We start from the raw sequence: 15,081 nt of genomic DNA on the forward strand, positions 1-15,081 counted from the left end.
TCCAGGTGTGCTACTGTTTGTGACATCTTCAATCTTTTTAGGGCACCAAAGGAACCAAACAGTGGGTGATTCACGTGAGAGGGTATTAAAGCAGCAGAATTATTTCACCCTCTGATTTGACCTGTGTCTCTTTGGAATATGCTGCAAGCTCTGACTAATAATAGGCAGATGTGCCAAGGAATGCCCTGTCTGGCCTAACGCCAGGAAAATAAATGAGATTGTTTGCATGCTCCTCCTGGTTCTGAGAGGAAACAGCAGATAGGATTTAAGACCATACCTGACTGAGCTTGGCTGCTCTGTACTCAGCCTGCCGTATGGTCTGCTGGTGCAATGCAGTGAGTTTCCCTATCCTGTTCGCCAGCTGCTTAGCCAGGGGTACATTCTGCTCTGCAAAGTCCTGGACTGATGCATCTAATTCCAACAGCTTTATATTGCAGCTGTCCAACTCGTCACCAAGGACCTAGACAGAAAAGCAATAAAATCAGTGATCCAGGAAGTGTTAGCATTTTGGTTGATTATTTCTAGTCCAGCTTGCAACTTTTATACCCTGTCCGAAGTCTCCATAGTTTTTTTCCCCCACTTTTAAGCAGGAAAGCAGAACAGCAGGATGTTTGGTCACCTCTTAAGTATGTGCCATTACTCTTTCTCCTCTGACTTCCTGTCTGAAATGGGATAACCGTTTTCCCTGCTGTAGCCAAAGACTGAGTCACTTCAGTGTGACATTAACTGTTTTCAGGCATCATTCCGTGTTTGTTTCTGAAATGAACTGTCAGCCCGACTGCCATGACAAGGATTATTGTTTATTGGAAAAGGGGTTTGTTTTATTGCTGTCTTTAAATATAAGTTTATAAACTCATAAAAATATAGTTACTCATTCATGGATTATGAAAACTTTAATTTTAATTTGCAACTTGCATTTTCATAGCATGATCTTGATGCAGGAGCAGTCTGATTCTGCTAGGCTGTTTCAATAGAAACACAGTTCAAAATCAATTTTTCCTACCATAATCACAAATCTTTTGAAAAGGAAGCCTAAAAAGTTTTTCAAGTTTCTCATCTGTTTATAGCATACTCTTAGGCCACAGCTTCTTGAGAAAGGGCTACTGGTTGTTTTTGTATTTTTTTTTTATATCCAAGGTGTTTACAAATTCATTGTTTTTGTAATGTAAATAAAATAAGTCACAGAATCAGAGAATAGGCGAGGTTGGAAGGGACCACAGTGGGTCATCTGGTCCAACCTCCCTGCTGAAGCAGGGTCACCCTAGGACACATGGCACAGGAGTGTGTCCAGATAGTTCTTGAGTATCTCCAGTGAGGGAGACTCCATGCCCTCTCTAGGCGACCTGTTTCCATGCACAGTCACTCCTCAGTAAAGAAGTTCTTCCTCATGCTCAGGTGAAACTTCACGTGCATCAATTTCTGCCCATTGCCTCTTGTCCCACTGCTTGGACAAACACTCTAGCCTCTCTCCAATTAGTTCTACAAATTTAAACTGCAATCATTCAGAACACTGCTACAGGTGCTTCAAGAAATTACTTCAAGGTCTTCATCTTAGGGCTGTCTTGGCAGGCACACGTCAAGAGTGCATCAATCATTATGATACATCAAGATTACTCCACGAACTTGGAGACGTAACTGTGTACATGTAGACACAAAGACAGATGTAAAACTGCTCAACTAAATACAAAGACACATATATTGCAGCAAGCATAAATAAATGTATTTACTACAGATATTATGCAGAATATATACGCTGTTTGTGAAGGAAGGATCCATTTGACTTGAGACAGATGGATTTAAAACAGATTTTTATTCTATTTTTTCACAATCTGTTTCAATGTTAATATAAAAATATTTACTGCTGTAGCCAAAGCCAACCCAGTCTCAAGAGTGTCAGCTAAATGCTGACATACAAGCAGTTGGAACACTACTACATCTCCATGACAGAGTTATCTTTTTTCATTTATGCAACATGAGAAAGCAGATTTCACTGGCTTTCTGTTTTCTTACTGAAATCAAGGAGAAACACCAGGGATATAGTTCAGTGACACTTCCTGTAAAGTAAACATTAGTTCCAAAAAAGTGTTTTGGAACATCTTGACCATCTCATGAAAATATACAGGTATTTATGACCTTAGTCACCATAAATCTTCTCCTATTTTGTATGCTTTGCTTAATTTCAGACAGTAAGTTGGTCAAGTTTACCTCTGCCTAGTTAAAATAACAAACCAACAAAAGAAAACCCCAAACTCTCAGCCAACCCCTTTTCCATCTCTCCTCTCCACAGAATCCTTTACTGTCAGACAATAATCCTAATTTGGCCATTACACTTCAGTACAGATGATTTTTTCTGAGTGCAGCACATATCTAAGATTAAGAAAACCCTCAAAAAGAACCAAGAGTCCTTTGCATTACTCTTAATTGCATGAGTCATACTTTACCTCGTTGTTGAACCAAATGACGTGAGATGGCCTACAAGTAAAATTCTATTGATCTACTTTGCATAAATAAAGAATGATCTTTAGAGTACAGACAAGTACAAGGAGCAGTTTGAAGGTTCCTCAGGCTTTCTCAGATTGAAGTCATACTCATTATTTAAAAGGAACTGTGAAACTTTGTCCATCTGACTTTAACACTCAGATGCTGCGTCTGAATTCTGTGGGTCCGTTTACAAATAATGTAGTTTAAAAAATCTCATCAGTCAACACTTATTTCTGTATAAATCTTCTGTTAAACTACATTAAAAAACTGTGTTCTGCAAGTCTTCACAAACCACACTTTGGTACGAAGTGAGTCCCCCAGTTCAGAAAAAAATATGGCAAAACCACATAAGGAAAGCCTTGTCTTACCTTTTGTTCAATTTTAGCTTGTGCTATATCATTTGTTTTCTTTTTCAATTTGGAAAGAATGGTATTTAGTTCATTTGCTATTCCCTGGATTTTCTGATCAAACTCCTGATTCAATGTTTTGATTTGCTGAGTTTCTCTTTCTTTGGTTTGAATCTGTCAACAATAAGAATAAAATTCAATAATCAAAGATCACTCCTCCTTAAAGGAAATTAACTTTCATATTATTTTAATTCAAAGGGTGAGGGTAATAAAACTATTCTGTGTTGGCCACAGCAGGATACCATGTTATAAAGCCTGAAGAAGGGCTGTACAACTGTTAGGCAGTTATTTACCTGGTCCTGTACAGTTACGAGGGCCAGTCCAACTTCTGCTAAATGAAGAGAGAGCTCAGAAGGCAAAATGGTATATAGCCCCAAGTATTTATTCTGCTGTTGTTCAGCCAGTTTTTCAACAGCCTGGCGATGAGTAGTAACTTCACCGAAGAGAGACTAATGACAGAAAAAACAGCGTTGTTAAGAACAATGAGAACACATCTTAAATCTCTTTTAAATAAAATATCACAGTCCATCATGTACCTTATGCTTTATGAATATGTCTAGAGTGTTGCTAAAAAAATCATTAATATTGTCTAATTTGAATTTGTGGTGGTTTTGAAACTATTAACATTCACTAGCAGATTAAAATGAAGATAAATATTGTGATTTAGAAATCTGGTATACCTGCAGTTCCTGAAGTTGAATGTCCACTTCTGCATCAGGGCTCAATAAATATTCTTTTGTTTCCTGGATCCAGGACTTCACAATATTAATCTCTGCTTCAACCTCATCACGCTCCTTCAGCTCTTGTTTCACCATCTTCATGCCTTTTTTAACTTTCTGTTGCATACTTCAGAAAGAAAGAAACAATAACTATTTGTGAAGAATTAAGCAATGTCTAAAAACACTGCTTTGTCAAAAAATACTGAACAATAAAGATAATGACTGAGAGCACCACATCCAGAGAAATAAATTTAAATAAATTAAATTTTTCATGTCCATTCCTTGGTTTTATGTGTTTGGACATCAAGCATGCAATTATTTTGAAAAAAATGCAAATGTATACAACATAGATCCCTACATCTGAGCCCATCACCACAGTCTGCCCTGATTGTCAGTAGAGGAAACAGGCAATTGCAGGGCATGAATTAGGATCATTCATTGTCATTCCTAAAGAAACTTCTAAAAGAGGTCAGAAAAACTGTATCTTATACTTGTTTATTTCTGCACCCTAATTGAAGAGGAAGACTTAACCTGCACTGGTATTGATATCTAGAATGCAAAATAACATGAGATAAATTCCACTCTTATCAATGGGATTTGCATTGGCAGAATACTTAGAATAAGTTGTGGATCAAGCATCTGAACACGGTCTGTTTTCACACTTCCACTAAGACAGATTTCTGCACTTTCCTCAACAACTTGGATCTCCTGTAAAAAATTACACCCCTGTGAAAGTTCTGCTGGACTACTTGTAGCTCTTAGACATGTGACATGGATCTTTGATATTCCCATATTTCATTTATAACATATGCATAACCTTGCATAGATGAATCATGCCTTATTTACATGAGCAGGAGGTCATCACAGACCCTGTATCCTAGAAACCAATTTTAAGTAAGTGAAAAATGGAACTGTAGAAGTACTTACACATTTTCTACAGGGATTGCTATTCTCCTATAATTATTTATAAACACACAGAGTAAACTTTATGTAGGCTTGTTGCAGGATTCAGTTTTGTCATTTTTCATTTCTCTTTGTCTTCTCACCACGGAGATTCACTTAATGGTATTTTAGCATAGTTATAAGGCAGATATGTGTCTTAAAACTTAACATAAAACTGTTTTCTACATGTCAGGGAGAGGCTTCAGATTCAGATAAACATTTGCATAGCCTCAAGGTGAAAAGGTATATTTTGTTTGCATGTCCTCTACATTCCCCTGTAAATGTCATACAGGACCTACATCTGGCACCTAAGTGCCCCAGACAAGGGAAACAAAATGATAAACTAATCAAAAGAGGATACAAAAAGATAAACAATCACTGTTAATGAGAGAAGCAATGGAAGTGTTTAAAATTAGTTATAACTTCAATGCAGTTTATGCATCTTTTATGTAAGTCAGTATAATTATGCAAGGCAAGAAATATGTATTTTAAAAGGCATACTCTTTTTGATGGAAATAAAATAATGGCAAAAAAAGGCATTTAAAATTAATTTTAAGTAATTTTAAATTAAAACTGATGCTTATTTAAGAAGTAATAGCTAATATTTACTTAGGCATGTTAATTGTCAATGATATAAAAATGATACATAAGTTCTTAATGAATTGCAAGGTACCATTTTTCTGGCAAATCTTTTAAAATATTTCCTTACTTGTGGCATCGATCTTGCATTGCTTTGATTTCTTGCATAACTGGTAGTTCCTTCTGAGATGGAGGCTTTACTTCAACATCCTGAAGCATGCTAACAGCATGCTGTTTGAGCAGGCCCAAAGATGACAGCTGGTGGTCTACCTCCAGCAGGAAACTGCCGTGGTAGTCCAGGAGTTCCAGGAGTTCTGTCTTAGATGCCTTTTCCACTGAGCTTTCTGGTAAACGACCTTGTAGCTGATCTATAGCTATGGTGGCTTTCTCAATCTATGGAAAGAGATGCAGTCTTGTTGATAATAAAATTACAAAAGCAGCTAGTACAACTGACACTGAAAGGTGCTACATCCAGTGCTGTACATTTAGATTCTGTAAAAGAGTTGTGGTACAGAGCTCATGCTCTACTGTGCCAGATCCCTTGCTCTTCACAGGGGTTAGGACTTGCTAAGGGACTTTTTTGTCCAGTTATGGGTGTCTCATAATCTTTAGAATTTTTTATATTTATTGCCATAGGAACTAGAGCTCTACCCTGAGGCACACCTATGTTTGGCACAGGTCATGCATTTAACAAAATGATTATCCTCATTCCTAGAGAACCTGCTGTCTTGGCATAAATAATGGACAATGACAGATAGAAAGAGTCAGGTAGGGGAGAAAAGAGACATATGATCAATAAGCTATCACAGGAACTATCATCACTGCTTACACTTAAAAGGAGCAACTTCATATTCTTCACGTTAAAAAAAAAGAAGAAACAAGAAAGAGAAAAGAAAGAGAGAAAAAAGAGGGAAGAATGAGAGAAAAACAGAGAGAAGAAAGAGAAGAGAGAAGAAGAAAGAAAGAAAGAAAGAAAGAAAGAAAGAAAGAAAGAAAGAAAGAAAGAAAGAAAGAAAGAAAGAAAGAAAGAAAGAAAGAAAGAAAGAAAGAAAGAAATGAGATTAACATAATCTAGACAAGAACATCTGAGGAAAGGAAACAAAGGAGAAGAATCTAAAGAACCACCAGAAACCAAAACAACTCTGTATGTACTACACATGTATGCATAGAGAAGAACAGTTCAAACTTTAGAGGCAATGATTCTAAACCTCGATCTTTCATAGTTGTGTTTTTCTGACCTGAGGAAAAAAATCAGTTATTCCTGCTATCAGTTTTCTCTACCGCAAGATGATTAATAAGGCAGCATAATGAGTGAAAACCTATGTACAAGGGGAGGATTTACCAAGACTAGAATCTACCTTATCATTAAAACCCTTCCACTCCTGCACTGCATCTTCCAAAATTTTCTCTTGTTCCTGGGCTACATTCCGGAGCCGTGTCCAGCGCTGCCAAACTGTTGTCATGGATCTACTTATAGATGCCTTACTGGCATCATTGCTGATTTTTTCCAGCTGCAAAGCCTTTTCTTCCAGGGCTGTGATCTTCTCATGGAAAGACTTCACTATGGACACAAGAGTCTGGAAAAAGCAAAAATAAGCACTGTTTTCCTTTTCCACAAGACAGCTCATTAGTATTCAACATGCAGGTAGGTGAACCACCCCCATCCACTGCACATGAGGAAGAGGTATTGTATTTTGAGCGAGGTGGCTAGGTCTCACTTTATTTCTCATATGCAATACAATAGATACAGCTGCTTGGTCCAAAGTGCAAGCTTCTGGAAGCAGCAGAAATTTGGTGCGGTCAGCTTTTCTCTTCCTTGGTAGCTCCTCAAAAGGGATGAAAATAAGCAATCAGGTTCCTTTTCATAGCAAAGATTGACTTCTAAACAGTTTAAAAAGCAATTCATAAAGAAGCAATTCAGGTGTTTAAGTGTATATTTACGTCCTGTTTAACATTTTAAATGCCCAAGGATTTGAGGACACTCTCATAAACCTGGCAGACATGGCATTACTCTTAGGGGAGATTCTTCATGTCACAAGACACAGCTGGCAGCAGTGTCTTGAAGTGTCACTGACTGTCTAGATTAAGGCAACTGAACAGTACCCTAAAGATGAGAAAGTAAGTTTTTTTAAAGCTATATTTCTTGCTTTTAGACTAAACAAGGATTAAGATTAAACTCCAGCTCTTCCTGTCCTAGTAAAACTGTTCCATGATTGAAAGCAGATGGATGTTTCCATAGATCTGAATTGCTTGAAGGGTATGTAATTTTGGGGCTTACAGACCCATGGCTTTTAGGAACCTCTTGACTCTTTGCACTTCTCTACAGTCACAGGGACATAGACAGAAAACAAGCTGAAAAGTGATTAAAGATATTGGTCTCAGTCACCCACAAATAAAATGTGTGTTTTGCACAGCACTAAACATGTCTTAGTGCATTATGACAGTTAAGCGCTACACGTTAAAATTTAAAAACTCAAATTTTTGTTACCACAGATAGGGACCAATACATCATACATTAATTTTCACTTGAAAGAGAAGGATTTAATGCAATTATCAGTACCTTACCTTATGTGCTAGCAATTTCTGTTCTGCTTCATGAGAAGAAGCAGCTTTAGCTACTGAGAATTCAGATAATTTTTTCTCAGCATCATTCATCACTTCAATCACCTTCTGCCTTGATGTCTGGTACTCCTGCCACTCAGAAGCACACCTTAAACAAATACAATTCCAGAAAGAACAACTTAATTCTATATAAAAACATTTGAAAATCAGAAATATTATTGCGCCTAGTTTTCAATGCATCTGCTTAGTTTTGCTGTTACTCAGTATTTTCCAAGAAAAAGAAAGATTATTGGGAAACAGCATACGTAGGAGCATATGCTCCTGATTTTCAGCTACACCTCACAGAAAACCCAGCTAGGCACTTAACATCCCTTGTTTGGCTTTTCCTCAGAGACTGCCTGTATTGCTGTTTAATCCTACCCAAACATATGGAATTCAGAACATACAGGAATAATAAGAAAATAGTTACGCTTGATAAAAGGTATGTCCTTTTATCTCAAAATGTCTGCTTCAATTTCATTTTTTTCTGCACATGTCTTGGATCAGGAGAAATGCAGAACACTTACTCCCTACTCTTCTTCTCTGTGCTGTTCCAAGCGTAATATAATTCTACCAGACCTTCCTTAAGATCACATAACTAGTCAGTCAAGGGCAGAAAAGAAAGTAGAATCCAAGAGCTCTGAATCTCCAAATTCCACTTCTCTCAAAAGTAGCACAAATACTTAAAAACTTCAGTTAATGTTTTGATTCTTTCTTTCATTACCAACAAGGTGATCTTAAAATGAAGGAAGAGAAGAAATAAAAAAGAAAAAAAGAAAAAAATATACCTTTGTAACTGCTCTTGCTGGGTTTTGGCTTCTTGTTCTGTCCCTTTGGCCTTTTCCTCCAATGCAGCTACATTCTGCACCAGCTGTTCGCTTGCTGTAGCTTGTAGAAAGGGCTCTATCTCAGACACAAGGCCTTGTAACACTTTTAAATGATCATTAAACTGACTTTCTGTGCTGAAAAATTCAACATGGTTCCTTAGATTCTCCTCGGAGTTCTCAACATCTAGACCATTTCTTGCTAACTGTAGAAATTCCTGAGCGTCCTCCAACCAGTCATTTGCTATCTGCATCACTTGGTAGTACCTTTGGCAGAGGCTATATGCTTTATTCAAGGCAGCCTGAAATAAAAGGGAGAATCACAAACATAAAACCACAGTAGCCTGTGTAATTTAAAAAACCCAGACAGTAGGATTACTAAAATGAGTCTTTTTGTGATGATTGTAAAGATCGAGCCATCTTTTTCAGCTTTGTGACCAAGACACTAATGATGGTTTGGGTGGACTAACCTGTCTCACATGTATAGCCTCTTGAACTTCACCATCCAGTTCTGCCAGCTCAGCAAGAGTGTTTTCCAGGTCAGCAGGTATCAGCTCCTTTGCTTTCATATAGCGCTCTTTCTCCTTATTGCTCAGTGCATTCATAACTCTGAGGCTTGACTGCACTTCTTCCTGATGTATCTGAACCTTTCGGATTTCTTCTTGGATGTTTTGCAGTTTGAGGTCCAAACTTAATGTTCCATTAAGTTCTGTTTTCACCCACCTCAACCAGTCGAGTGAGCGGCAGATTTCTGTCTTGAAGTCAATGCTCTGCACAAGTCTGCTCTCACACTCCATCACCGTGTCAACAATGGCAGAATGCAAAGACTTCAGCTTCTCTTGCCAAGCCTGGACTTGGCGATTTGCTGTCTCATATGCAGATGAGTCAACCTGAGGAGAAAGGGCTTCTAGATGTTCGGTTATTCGCTTCAGAAGACTTCCCGAGTCTTGCAAGCTGCCCACCAGAGAATGGTATATTTTCAACTTTTCTTCAATTGGGAGGGTTTCTTCATTCACCTTAACCTGCTCCTTTTTCACTGTCTCTAGCTGTGCCTCAAACTGCATACACATCTTCTCATGCTCCTGGCATGCTTCTATTGTGTCTTCCAACAGGTTGATTTTCTGTTCTATCTGCCTCTTCAACTTGTGATACAGCGTGGCAAGTTTTAACATCTCATCTGGCTGCCAGGGCTGGCCAGTGCTTCGAAAAGCCTCCTTCTTCTGGTTCAGTTCATCCACTGCTGCAGCAAGGCTCATGGCTTCACCTAAGAGATCTCTGTAGGTTTGCTGGAGTAATGAAGCTTCTTTGGCTGAAAGAGCAGCTGGAGCTTTGTCCATGTTAATGAACTGGTCTTCTAGCTCGGTCAGAGCTTTACTCGTCAACTCAATCAAAGAGGCATACTCTTTTCTGGCATAAATTGCTTCCTGAACCTTATATAACTTTTCTTTTGCCAGAGCAGTGACAATATTGAATTGCTGAGGGAGACTGTTAAGTTTTTCATCTAGATAAGAACGATCCACTTCATTAAGTGATGGCAGGACTTCTTGGCCATCTCTTTGCAGTGCAAGAAGCAGATTTTCATACTCTGGAGATTGCTCAAGAATCTGTTGATATTTTGCCAACTGGCTGTATAACTCAGTGTCAGAATTCATTACATTGACTTCTGGGAATGTGACAATATCAGCTTGTTTTAGCCAATGGCAAGCTTTATCCAAATCTTCTTTGAAATATTTCCTGGAAACAATATTCTTCTCCAGTTCTAACAATCTCTGGTTACACTTTTGTAAAACAGTGTCATACACATTCTGTAGTTCTTGCAGTTTACCTAACACCTCACTCTTCTCTTGACTTGTTGCTTCTTTCATTAAATCCCTTCCTTGAGCCCACAACCCTGCGACCTCATTTTGACAGGCCTTCAGATTAGCCTGGGTATTCTTACAAGTCCTGATCTGTTTATTCACATCTTCTGGCAAAAGACAAATATGTTCTGGAAACATCACCTTCTTCTCATGCTGGTGAATTTGGTTTGTAGCCTGAAAGACTGCCATGAGAAACTGGGTCTTTTCAGACAGTGCTTTATTCAGGTGTTTTCTCCTCTGGCCAACCAGATCGCTGAGACAAGCCACATGGTGCTGTGCATCAGACACTGTTTTCTGCAGTTCTTGCCTTTCATTGAGCCCTAGGTTGGTCATCACCCTGTCAGCATCCTTCACAAGCATCTTCAGAACAAGCTGTTTGGCTTCAAGCTCACTGCAAATGGTAAGATGATCCATGAGAAGACTCTGAGCCATATCTGGAGGAGGGCTCTGTTTAAGAGCTTCTGAGACACTAGGTTGCTGTTCCTCTGCCCATTCCATCAGTTCCTGAAATTTGGAATGCACCAAGCTGAGCTCTTCTAAGGTTGAAACAGAAACTTGAATTTTCCGTTTGACAAGGTCCTCCAGCTGAGTCCAGCGTTGTTCAAAATGACTGAATTGCTCCTTTACTAATTCTTTGTCATCAAGATTCAAATGCTCTATCATCTTCTGCTTCTGATCTTTCAAATCTTCCAGAGCAAATCTCCTTTCCTGTAGTTCAATTGCCAGTTTTTGCAAAGCTTCAAGGTGCACATTTGTACTTTCAGCATCAGATCTGTTATCAAAAAGGACAGGACAAAAATGAGTTATTACATCCTACTTCAGCACAGGCTTTTAATAGAGGTCAGGATTAATCATAAGCCCACTACATAGTGAAATCAATGTGAAATAAAGACCCACAGTTTTCAGATTCACTTGCAGGTAGCAGCCTTGAACACTAATCCAAACATTTTACAAATTTATTAGTTTCCCTTTCATCCGCTCTGTGGTCATCAGGGTGAACATACATATTAACTTGAATACAGACCATGCTAATTATATTGCACATATGAACAACAGCAAGTATTGAGGTTGAAGTGAATCTTGTTCCATGACAGTGACAGGAACAGCAATAGACTCACAATTTTATTCAGAGCTGGTGTCCTTATTCTATGCAAAGCAGCTTCAAATATTTAGGAGTGGTTACTAAGCTTTAATATAATAGTCTGATAGATATAACACAATACCACAATGAGAATGAACCAGTGAATGAACCACAAATTAATGAACCACCACAAATGAAAGAGTTTAAACGAAATAGTCAACATTCTTGAAATATCAGAAAATTCTATACCCTGAGATAGGATCAATCAGTACTTGCCTTAAATACAAACACTGAAGATCTGGCCTGTCAAAATCTCTTTATCTCAACAGAAATTATTAATTGCCTGATAATTAATAAGGGAGCTATGCTTTTAATTAAGTATGCAAAAAAGGGTTTTTAGTGGCTCCCACTTAGAGACTCTGTAAACAGCTCTTTCAGCATATATGCACAGTTTGCTTTGTGGATGGGACTCCTTTTTTACCTAGCCAGGTTGTCCCACTCTTTTGTGAGCTTTTCCAGGAAAACTTCAACGACATTCATGCGATCATGGTAACCCCTTGTCTTCTGCAGATCCTCTTCCCTCTGCATGAGCAAATTATGTGCCTGAAGACAGAGGTCCGTCCACTGGTTGCTCAGTTCTCCTATTTCCTTGTGTTCAGGTGATTCCTGTCCTTGGGTTAGTTTGTTCATCTTCTCAGTCACAGAGGTGAGAGCTGACTGCTTAGACTGCAACTTCTGACTGAAATCCTGAAAAAGATACAAGTAAAACCCAAAGTAATAAGATGCATTCAAAATTATAAAATGGAATTTAAATAAAAGCTCTGAAATAAATAAATTATCTGCCCAGGCAAATGCTTGGCAGATATGAACTGGAAGAAGTGTTTTTATTCCTCTCCAAACCCTCCTCCCCATCTTCTCATGTGAAGACAAACTGGTAACAGATGCTAAAGCAAACCAGAGGAGTTTCCAAGTGCCAGTGATAAACAGAATTCGTGATCGAGTCACATCCTGTTGTCCAGGCTTCTGGACTAGTGCAGATCCACCGTACACTAAAACATGCAAGGTAGTCTTGAATCTCATAAGAATATTTCTTTTTACTAGTACTATTACTAGCTTTTTTTTTTTTCCCTTTTTCATTAGAGACTAAAAATAGGAAGCAGAGTCCATGAGTCAGTGAGCCTCCATATCCATACCGCATTTTTCCTACTTCTGTAACAACAGCTGTTACCACTGTCACTATTGAAACAAAACCATAGATTACCTAGGTAGGATTGCTATCTGAGCTAATAGCTAGAAACTAAAAGGGTTTACCTGCATACAAGTCCTACCAAAAAGAAGTCAGAAATATCCCAAAAAGAATGCGCAATACACTGACAACTAAAACTAACCAAGTATTTTTTAGCCCTTGCACACTAAGGTAAATATAACCTTTTCCTAAATTCTAGTTCCAGCAACTGTAACTAAACAAACATGCCCATCTCCAGCTCTGCCTCATTCCTCTTCATGATGGCTTCAAATGGAGCTAGGCATCGTTCTGTACGAGGGCAAATTATTAGAAAAAACACACCTTGTGGCACATCTAACAGTACAGAGGGTGTCTCCCTTTCATTACAATCCAATTACTGACTGAAAGAGTGAAGAAGAGACTCCTTTTTCTTCCTGGACTCTAATGATAGCTGGTATAACAGCTTTCAGTCCAGATTGTGCTGAGGCATCTTCAAAGGCTTTGACTTTGTTCCAAAGTGTGAGCAGAACAGACAGGGAGAAGAAGTGCTGCTTACCGTTCACCTAACTCTTGGCACATCAGAAAAAGAAAACAAGCAAAGTCTAGATCAAAAACGTTAAACCCACATATTTAATAATTTATTAAAGAAATTATCTTTTTGTTAAATTACTGGTTATGATGTGTACAGAATGGTCATAAAATGTCTCCCTTCTGAAATGAATGAGAGAAAATATGAAGGCATTTGTCTCATTAATTAGTGTTTCTGTCATACCCCTTCCTAGAGATCAGCAACATCAAACAGTTTTGTTAGCTAATTTTGAAATACTTCTAAACTATTTAGAAGTATAGAAATCAAAGAATTAAGCAAGCACAATTTGCAAATCTTATCTTCAGGTCAACTGGAATCATTTAGTCTACTCTAAAAGCAAAGGCAAATCAGATCAGTAGGCTGAAAGTTGTCTTTTATTAAAAAAAAAAACAAAGCCAGAAAAATACTAAAGTACAGTCTTCTGCTCTCTGAATCACCCTGCAGCATCAACAAGGAAACACGCTTTCCTCTATCTTCTCTGGTCTTGCTTAGAGCATATTAGCCATTTTAAGGAATATGTTTATATAATATAAATAATAAAATAGTATCAGCCACAGCATGAACTTCTTCTTTACCTTCTGGTCTTAATCCAAAGTTTCCTTACCTTAACCTGGAGTACCATATTCTGGGCAATATTTAGTTCCAACTCTGCCCGTCTCCTTTTTAAATTCTGTAGTTGTTGATCTGCATCCTGGAAATATATCCAGAGCTCAGCCTTCAACTGTTTGATCTCTTCCCAGCCTTGAGACAAATACTGTGAGTGCATTATCTGTTGCTCAATCTAGAAGAAAAGAAATGAGAAGGAGTAGGAATGCTTCAATGCCTCTACTTTTGGAGAACGGAGCATGAATACCATTCTTCCTCTGAGCACTAAACTGTACTAAAGCAATTTCTGCACCACATTCTAAAGGGGATAATATTATCCACAAAAAGAGTCTTAACTTTCAAAAGTTACAAAAATGGTATCAAAGGTATAATTTTTTATGGGTGAAAAGAACAACAAAAAAAAGAAATTTATTATCATTCACCCTTGAGAGAAGCAAGTAAGTTTATGAGTGTTTGTATTTCAAAGTCCTTAGTCCTCTGTTAAAGCTTAAATTAACTATATAATTTAGTCTACTGCATGCCAAGAATATTGTTAGAGTGTACCCTACATAAAAGTTTCAACTAAACATTTCAATTGAATTTGCTTAGCCCAGTTATTTTGCCTACAAGCCTCTTCTAAAATGACAATAAGAAGAATTCTTACCAGATCTGAGCCCATCAATCCTCTTACACCAATAGTGACACAGCTGCTTTTGCTCTAAATACAGCAGTCGGGTGCCTTTAAGATTTAGACACTCAACCAGCTTAGTATATCTTGGCACTATACCATCTGTGATTATTTAAAAACATTTCATTGCTTTGTATGTCTAAGGAGAACCTTATTCTGATGCTTGGGATGTTTTTCAGCTATTCAGTTCTCGGACTGCCATGTTTTTATGGGTTATTTGGATTTGTACAATTCCCTTCTCTGGTATGGAATACTGTTACTGTATGTATTAGATTTTTACTCTTGTTAGAAGTAGTTTAAAAACTGGCTGTGTGTCTGTGTAAGAGAGACTAAATTTTTAATGTTTTCAACAAGAGGATTGCTTGTAATTCTTCTTTTCTAATAATGCAAGTTTGTAGTTCTATTTTAAACCTGAGCACTAAGTGACTTTAAAACTTAAAATTGAGGAACACTTCTATAAATTAGTATGCTGAAATAGATGCACTTTGATTCATGAACTGA

At 37.8% G+C, this 15,081-nt stretch overlaps 1 protein-coding gene across 1 annotated transcript in view; it reads right to left on the reverse strand.

Moving 5' to 3' along the window:
• SYNE1 (spectrin repeat containing nuclear envelope protein 1) overlaps positions 1–15,081 on the reverse strand; it is a 291,206-nt gene that overhangs the window by 109,738 nt on the left and 166,387 nt on the right. The window contains exons 75-85 of the mRNA XM_062490036.1: positions 13,912–14,088; positions 11,975–12,240; positions 9,024–11,184; positions 8,518–8,855; positions 7,694–7,838; positions 6,487–6,705; positions 5,259–5,521; positions 3,569–3,734; positions 3,182–3,337; positions 2,850–3,002; positions 278–460 (exon numbers count right to left, since the gene is read on the reverse strand). Of these exons, the coding sequence (XP_062346020.1) occupies positions 278–460; positions 2,850–3,002; positions 3,182–3,337; positions 3,569–3,734; positions 5,259–5,521; positions 6,487–6,705; positions 7,694–7,838; positions 8,518–8,855; positions 9,024–11,184; positions 11,975–12,240; positions 13,912–14,088 (4,227 nt within the window). The remainder of the gene's footprint in view (positions 1–277; positions 461–2,849; positions 3,003–3,181; positions 3,338–3,568; positions 3,735–5,258; positions 5,522–6,486; positions 6,706–7,693; positions 7,839–8,517; positions 8,856–9,023; positions 11,185–11,974; positions 12,241–13,911; positions 14,089–15,081) is intronic.

The sequence above is a fragment of the Cinclus cinclus genome, chromosome 3 (genome assembly GCF_963662255.1).
Source record: "Cinclus cinclus chromosome 3, bCinCin1.1, whole genome shotgun sequence".
In the NCBI taxonomy this organism is placed as follows: domain Eukaryota; kingdom Metazoa; phylum Chordata; class Aves; order Passeriformes; family Cinclidae; genus Cinclus; species Cinclus cinclus.